General features: G+C 43.6%; 1 protein-coding gene across 1 annotated transcript in view; it reads left to right on the forward strand.

Moving 5' to 3' along the window:
- CLIC6 (chloride intracellular channel 6) overlaps positions 1–8,451 on the forward strand; it is a 29,196-nt gene extending 20,745 nt beyond the window's left edge. Inside the window, exons 2-6 of the mRNA XM_062622282.1 lie at positions 3,192–3,301; positions 3,738–3,863; positions 4,554–4,660; positions 5,115–5,296; positions 6,499–8,451. Of these exons, the coding sequence (XP_062478266.1) occupies positions 3,192–3,301; positions 3,738–3,863; positions 4,554–4,660; positions 5,115–5,296; positions 6,499–6,660 (687 nt within the window). The 3' untranslated portion in view covers positions 6,661–8,451. The remainder of the gene's footprint in view (positions 1–3,191; positions 3,302–3,737; positions 3,864–4,553; positions 4,661–5,114; positions 5,297–6,498) is intronic.
- The last annotated feature ends 273 nt before the right edge of the window (positions 8,452–8,724 follow it).

Here is an 8,724-nt window from a genome sequence, read left to right on the forward strand (position 1 = left end):
CTGGTCACTGTTACAGTAGGGAAAGGTTTAATCACTGCCTGTGCTGTTGTGTGGGCTACTGTAATCTGCCTTCAGTTCTGCAGAACTGAAAGAAACCTGGAAGTGTCCACCACTAGCCCTGGTGTGGCAAACCTGGAGATTTGTCATCCCTTCACCTCACACCCAGAGCTCAAGCCCCTGGGGACTAAATGGCTTTCAGCTTCCTAAAGCCTGATCCAGTTCACCAGCTTCTCAGTTGTCTCTACTTGAATGGCTGCTGCCTCCTTTACCATAGGACCTCAGCAGCTGAGTCTGACTGAGGAACTCTCAAAGCTATGACTGTTCTTCTCAGTTCAGGCACAGCAACCCCACAGCACAGAGCCCCATCTAAGACATTGGGGTGTACTACACTGCCTGGATAGCGTGGGCTTTTAGAATGGATTTAAATCAATAAAGTTCATCAGTGATTGCACAAGGAAACTGATCAGATTTTCTTCTTAGCCTGTGAGAAGGATCATGGCCACATCAGAAATGGGGAAACATCCTAATCTCTGTGAATTTATTTTCTGCTGTAAAAGCCAAGTGCTTTCCATAACCACTGGAGACAACAAAGCTGGGCAAACACTGCATCACTTCACTAGAGACTGTAATGCCTGCTTTGCACAGGACAGCTAAGAGAGCAGTGTGCTATTGGTGTTCCTTGTAAGCAGCATGGGAGAGGAGGCAGCACAGGATGTGAAGGTCAGATGCCTTTTGGCTTTCGTCAGTGTGTTTAACACCATCAGAACTAGCCCATAGAAGTCATCAAAAAGTACCAAATAAACAGTTGATCACCTCAGTCATTGCAGTTGGCAGAGCATTGTTGTAACCAGTAATGCTTAATCCCTTGTTTTATTCAAGTCCTTGTTTTTTTTTATTGCTAAGTTATAGCTAGGTTGCTAGCAGGCTAAAGCCATGAAGGTAAAAGGCTGAGAGATTTGCTGTTTGCTGTTTTATCCAGTGCAAAATAGAAAGTAGTGCTGCAGCAAATTTTCCTCCCAGGTAGGCATGGACGTTAAAAAGTTTGCGCTTAGAAACAAGACAGGAGTTTGCTTCTATAACATCTCCAGGACTGACAGTCCCTCAGCTTCCTGGTTGCCTATATGTCCTTCCAGCTACAGACAAACTGGAACTTGGTGCCTGCTTCATGCCTGTGTTTCTCATGGTAGGACACCTGCCCTGACCTGGATCCCTGGCTCTACCTATGGACATTTCCCCAGAAGAGCAGGCTGGGGCTGCTCTGAAGTGTACCGTCACCAAGCTGGTGGGGGACAAAATGAAGCAAAACCCATGTTTCCTTAACTCCAACAGTAAAAGAGGGAGCCAGATGTGCCTGCCTGACTCCTCCAGACATGGCACAGGCAAAACAATGTCCCCTGCCTGCTGCTTCTCCCCTCTGCAGCCTGGTGCAGGGTGCAGATGCCCATTGCTAGCATGAAAGGGGGCACAGTGATAACCATCACCCTCCTTTTTCCTTGGGGGAGTAGGTAAAACCTGACATGAGAGGCAGGGTGAGACAAAATGGTGGTGTTAAGTATTTAGCTCTATTTTAAGCACATGCTAGCAGCATTTCTAGTCTTATTTTTACGAGATGCACAGTAGTTTTCTGTCTTCTTGTTGCTGTAAGCTGTACAGCACTGCAAAGCAGTGCTCTGAGTAGGAAGAAGAATACAATAGTAGCTTTGACCAGCTTTCATTTTTGCCACCTACGAAACAAGAGTTTTCTAACACAGCAGTCCAGCTGTTTTCACATTTCTAAAAGTCTTCATCCCCTGGCAGTATTTATGACAATAAGCTATTACGGTTTTCACTAACAAGAAAGCCGGTGGCTGTGGCAATACCAAAGGCAGAAAGCAACAGAGAGTTATCAGAGGAGGATCCTTCAGGTTGATACGGAGAATAAGAAGGTTTATCAAGCTGCAGGAGCATCCTTTCTCATGCGTCCCTCAAGCTCCATGGCAGAAACTTGCCTGCTCCAGACCAGGTGCTCATTTCCAGACATAGAGCTCTTTGTGAAGGTGAGCACTGTAAAGCAATCCAATGGCAATGTTTGTTTATGGAGAGCTTTTTACTGTAGTTGAGATTCATTTGATAGCGTTGAGGAAGGTGAAACAGCAAGCAGAACTGGTTTCATTAATGTGTGTTGTTTGGTTATAAGGTCTGCAAAACTTAATGGACTAACCTATTAACTGAGTAAATGATACACCTGGTTTTTTACTTCTGTGCACTTACTTTTAATCTAAGTTTTGAAACTGTGCTTTAGGAGAATAATATGAAGGGCTTAAAAATTAGACCTCTGATCTCTTCCAGCAATGCTGTGTGAAGCCTAACTCAACCAATAGCAACTATGCAAGACTGCCTTATTTTAACAAAGTCTCTTAACAAAGTGGAATATAAAGTCCATGAGAGCAACACTTCTGTGGCCACACGTATAGTGAGTTATACCTTTAGTGCTTTATACTGACACCCAATGATATGTTTAGCCAAAAGGAAAGAGGGGCACACAGAAAAAGAGGTTACATGGCTTGGGTATGGCCACACTTCACACTTAAAAGTGAGACCCTTGGGACTATAACAAGGAGGGATTACACAGGGGGACATGGAACTTGTGCTTCATTAGTTCTCAGTTCAGCAAAGCACAGACGGGTGGGTTCAGCACTCAACTTTCCTTCTCTCTGGGGCTCCCATAGTTGTTTACTTTGAAATTCTTAATTGTTTGATTTATTCTGTTCATTCCCTCAAGTGCTTTGGCCATTACATCTCAATTTATGTTGGTAAGTCTCTGTTTGTTTCCTGTGATCATTAAACGACTCAACTGGTTTTAATCACGCAGTGACTTAGGTAGATTTATGTTCACATAGACAAATGAGGTGGAGATTATTTCCATTGGAAGGACTGCTGTAATTTCAATTTTGTTTTCTAACTTACAGCAATATTCATTATGCATTTTAATGAAAAACTACAGCTCCAAGATGACAGGATCCTTCGTCACATCTCTGTGCATGTCTGGAGAAGGATATACAGAAACTTTGCATGAAAATATGTCTTGGTAGAGACGGGTAACATGCTATATGTACTCGTAGCAGACCTGGGTTTTCTGCTTTCCTTCTGCATCTGCTATCAAAATTTGCTATTATCACAGATGTATGTGTGCCTTTTCTTCTTAATTACAGGCTGGCAGTGATGGGGAAAGCATCGGAAATTGCCCCTTCTCTCAGCGTCTCTTTATGATTCTGTGGCTAAAAGGTGTCATATTCAATGTTACAACTGTGGATTTGAAAAGGTGAGGTTGTAACCAGAGTTCTCTTTTCAGAACAGCTCTTCCAAAATGGTGATTTTAAAGGCTGACTTTCTTTTGATAGATTTGAAACGGCACCGTGGCATGGCATTGTGTCAAGTCTGGATGCCTGATTCCTCTTTAGGGTTCACTAGTATAAGGTGGACTAACTCCTTTGAAGCAGTTGAGGTTTTAACCTGTTTTGCAGCAGGCCTCTAACATGACGCAGAAGTTTTGGGGTATGTTTTAGGCATTTCAGAGCACATTCAGATACAGGCTAATGGATTCTCACACCACTGGTGTGAAGCAGCTGGGCTAAGGTTTATTTTGTGAGAAGGATGTAGAGCAGCCTGTTGTTTTAAGGTGAAACTGTTGCAATTAAGTGTAGAAATTGCAAATGTGGTTCCTGCATTGATTAACCCCTTCTCTTTCCTCCCATCAGAAAGCCTGCTGACCTGCAGAACCTTGCCCCAGGAACAAACCCTCCCTTCATGACTTTTGATGGTGAAGTGAAAACTGATGTCAACAAGATTGAAGAGTTCTTGGAAGAAAAGCTGTCTCCACCCCGGTACTGTATTCCTGGCTGCTTCTCTTGCTTTCAGCCCCTCATGGTCCCCAATGGGGGTTCAGTGACCAAACCATTTGGTTTTGCTGGGTCAAGCCTTCATTCATTATGCGTTAGAACTGCATGTGCGGACTTGTCCTTCCGCACCCCAGCAGCTCTTTCCACCTTGCCCCAAACCTTGCTGTCCCACCATCAGCAGCATCCTGTCCCATCGCTCTACCATGTACCTGATGGGGGAAGCTGTCTCCTCATGATCCCTTCTCAAGCATCCAATCCTGACTTAAACCAGGCAAGCGGCTGCTCTTTCCCTTACCTCTCTGCCCCTAGCAGCAACAGCTACTGGGCTGGCTGCTCTCAGCTTGCTGACACCTGAGCTGTCCAGGCAAGGAGGCTGGGAGGAGCAGCAGCTAGTGTGAGTAGGGATTTTCCCTCTGCTTTTCCTAGGAGAGCCACTGTTCTGTTTGGGCAGTGTTTGCAGTAATAACAGTTGTTTCCCATCTCCCTCAGGTAAAGGTGGTCATCCACATGGCTTAGGTATGTTTAAAATCATTTGCCAAATGATTTTCAGTTCAGGATGGTTCCCTTTGAGAGTCCTGTGTATATTGTGACACTGCAGTGTAAGAATAATCTATGTCAATTAATGGAGATGAAAATAAAGGCTAGTCATATAACTTTTCTTGTTCAACTCCCCAGGTATCCCAAGCTTGCACCAAACCACCCTGAGTCTAACTCTGCAGGAAACGATGTGTTTGCAAAATTCTCTGCATTCATAAAGAACCCAAGAAAAGATGCTAATGAAAGTGAGTGCTGCAGTCTGTTAGTCAGACCTAGTAGTTACTGGGAGAAATCAGAGCTGTACAGTTCTAGTACACTTGCTGTCATCGCTCCCAGCCTCGCTGCCCTGCCTGTGGGCAGGCACTTGCTCCATGAATCCCAAGGTGAGAAGTCAGTGTGAAGGCAGAGCCACTCTGCCAGGTCACTCTGCAAAAGCATGCTCCACAGAGGTGTTTGAGGAGCCATTTCTGGTAGCACAGCCCCATTCTGTTTTTTCTCAGAACCCCCGTTTAGCTACTTAGGGCTCTTATCCCAGCATTAAGTTTTAAGCTTAGGATAAGGGAATTGCAGGAGTTGGCATGGCCAGATGTCTGTGAGCTGGGCTGGTGCCAGGAGACAGGATGCAGGAGTTGCCTTTCTGTTTGGTGTCAGAGAGGTCTTGGTACAGGCTTGAATAACCTTTTTATTGTCTTAACCTAGATTTGGAAAAATCTTTGCTTAAAGCCCTGAGGAAGCTGGACAACTATTTAAATAGCCCCTTGCCTGATGAAATTGATGCTTACAGCACTGAGGAGATCACTGTTTCCAGTCGGAAATTCCTGGATGGAGATGATCTCACCTTAGCAGATTGCAACCTCCTACCAAAGCTCCATATAATCAAGGTTTGCATTTGCTTTTTAGCTTCCTAAAGAGAAGAGTGTCACAGAAGCTCAAGTCCTTTTCTAAAATGCAGAGGAATCCTTTTATCTGTTCTGAGGCCACACAGTGGTTGCGTTGAGGCACTGTATGCTAGTGCACAAGGCCATTTCATTACAGCACAGTGAGGCAGATCCTCAGTTTGTTGACTCGGGTGCTAGAATATCTGGTTTCATATCTGGGCTATGAATGCACTCACTAAGCCTCTCGTAAGTATGAAATGAGTGCTGTAGAGAAGTGTTTTCATTTCCATTTCATAGGCAAAATGATTACGAGCATGGACCAGTAAGGTTAAATTATTCTGTCCATGCCAATTCGAGAAGCCAACAAAAACTGAAATTCAGTCCTGTTTCTCCTACTTTTAATCCAAAACTCTTGCTTGGCTGAATATCACTGCTGGTATCAATAACATTAGCAAGGTAACAATCACCCATTGCCTTCCAGCCAAGGTTCTCAGCTTCCTCTTGCAGGGCCGTGGAACATCTACACTTACCTAACAGTCCTAGTGACCAAGGTGTCTGCCACTGGGCTACTCTGAAGCCAGCCAAGCTCTGGCAGAGACATGGCTGCACTGGAAATTCATTGGCTTTCAAACAAACTAGGTCCCTTTAGAAAGTGTCCTTTTTGACTACAGGCACAGCAAAGCTCAGAGGTAGCAGGGTCAGCAGGGCCAATATGGGGCGACTCACCTTATGCCAGGTGAATGCCTGAAGGATGATGGAGGATGAACGATACACCATCCTTTGCTGGCCAACAGGGAGGGGTTAGGTATCAGCCAATAGTTGTTTCCCCTAGCCATTTGAAATTTAGTATTTCAGTTCAAGTTTCTTCTTTCACTGAAAGTATCCAAGTGTGGGGCAGTTTGTTACTATAAGATGATCTGTTAATTCTGGTTTATGCTAGCTCCTTTTCTGTTTTAAGCTGTGTCTCTTCCAGGTGTGGTCTACTGGTCCACATAGATCTGCATAGCTCTAGCTGAGTATTTATACCAAATAAACCCTGTAAGTGAGTTAGCTTGTTAGCTAGCTTTCTTCATTTCTTTACCTTTGTGTTGCATATAACAACAGACTTGCACATTGAAAATTAAAACTATGCACAAAGAGGAGATTTTGGTTTTTTTTTCAGATCATGTATGTAATTATATTTTTCTTTTTTCTTTTAATAAAAGGTTGTTGCAAAAAAATATAGAAATTTTGATTTTCCACCTGAAATGACAGGGATTTCAAGATACTTGAACAATGCATACGCAAGAGATGAATTTACAAACACTTGTCCTGCTGATCAAGAAATTGAGTATGCGTACTTGGATGTTGCAAAGAGAATGAAGTAAACAGAAGATGCCTCTGTTCTTTATTGCTTCCGAGATTCAGATGGGCAGCAGCCAAGATGGAAGTATGCATTCTGCAGTGTAATTTTAAGTTCTGCTATTGGCCAATCCTTCTTTTATAATGATTGTATAGCTTTATTTGCTCATTCTTAAGTTATGTATGTGTATGTTTATGTGTCTGTACAGATGTCTGCACACATGAATATCTGTTGTGCATTCCAAGTTAAAGGCATAAGTCAATATTCAAGCATCTGTTGGGGTTAGGGGAACAGTGTAGGTTACACAATTATAGCAATATTACAAACTAGTGACTTATGATAAATTGCTGAATTTTGAGAAGAAATTGCCCTGTTTCTAACACACATTTAACCTCTTGTTATCGCTGCCTCTGATCTCTGTTTCACAGTTGTTGCCAAACTTCACAGTTACCGGGAGGGTTTCTGTTTGCTTCTCTGCAAGCCTCAGAGGGCCCCAAGCCAGCCGCTGGTGCCCATGCAGCACCTGGCTTAACCCAGGAGAGAGGGCAGCCTGTAGGTGGGACTACACCTCATGTCCCAGAAGCCCTCTCCTCTGTGCTGGAGACCTGCAGGGCAGGTCAAGGAAGTAGAACTCCTTTTTACATTGTGTGAGTCTTCTTTGGTATAATAATTAAATAAATTAATCCATCCTGCCTTCTCCTCTCTCAGGGCCGCAAAACCCATCGAACTTCCCTCCTGGTGCTCCCAAAGAGAGAAATGCAGAGTGCCACTGGCTGATGGACTGTCTGATAATAGATATTTGATGAGGGAAGGGGGAGAAACACAGTTTTCACTGTAGACATAAGAAAGGGGTGAACATCTGTCCTCTGCTACTGATGTAGAATTTCTTTGTCATCCTTCCGTGGCTTTCATCTGGTTTTGGAAAGCAAAGAGGAGGAGAGGGTCTAAGAAAGAAACAGTCCTCCTATACTTCCTTTTCCTGGTTGAGCTCTAACGTATTGGCTTTCCCAAGGCTGCTGTTAGGATTTCATTGCTGAGAGCTTTACAGCTGATTAGACAACACAGACCTACCTCGTGCAGTAGGCGGGGGATGGATTAGATGGACCCCTCCAGACTTGCCTGTGTCTGTTAAATCAGTCAGTACTCGGGAGCATCCTCTAGCCTGGCACTGAGGAGCACACGATGTATGGACATAGAGATGTATGGGCTGGGATAAGTGATGTTCACAGCTGCTTTTTGCTGAGCAGGTCCTCAGCAAGCACACAGGAGCAGAGTGTGCACTGCTTTAGTCATAGGGTCACGTGGAAGTTTTCTTCTGATGGATTTTGCCTGTGTACAAAATAGATGTAAAAATGGCTAAAAATAGCTTTACAGCACCTACATCCACAAAAATACTCTTTTAGGTCAGTCACTTGTCCTTTCCCATGTCAAACATACGCTTGCTTTCTAACAAAGCTTTACTTAATGGTAATAGTCGGTGTTAGATGCACTGTGCCTGCACTGTCTTCCTCTTACACACTGCCCAGCTCTAATGCAGATGTGCTAACGTCACAAGTATTTGTAAGCAGTGCCGAATATGTGGCTTTAGTTTAGCTTGCCTTTAGAGAAAACAGGCACAATAACTTTCCCCTCCCACCCTCCACTGTGAACTCTCATATTGGGGTTGATAGCTGAGCAATCACTCATCACGTATTACTAACACTTACTTTGTATTTTCAAATACATACATATATATATAAATATAAAAAATGAAACCTGTATACTCTTTTCGTATGCCTTACAAATTTAAATAGAAAATACACAAATTCATAAGTAATTTGAACAGTGTTCTGTCTTTATTTTCTTGGTAACTTCCTCATAAGCTGCATTGAAACAGTGGCCTAGATTTTAAGAAACACAGGGCAAAATTTAACCCAGCTTTCATTTGTTTTGGGGGAATCATGTATGTTACAGACCTGCAGTGAGATCTTGGGAGCAATACATACTGACTGTGCCTACTACTGGTGAATAAGAAACCAAAGGGCTAGAATGAGATCCTTGACGGCTGAACTGCCTAGCACAAACTGTCCCACATCCATGCTGGTTTAGG

This window comes from Pezoporus occidentalis, unplaced genomic scaffold (assembly GCF_034315485.1).
Source record: "Pezoporus occidentalis ecotype Australia unplaced genomic scaffold, CSIRO_AGI_Poc_V1 ctg24, whole genome shotgun sequence".
Taxonomy (NCBI): domain Eukaryota; kingdom Metazoa; phylum Chordata; class Aves; order Psittaciformes; family Psittacidae; genus Pezoporus; species Pezoporus occidentalis.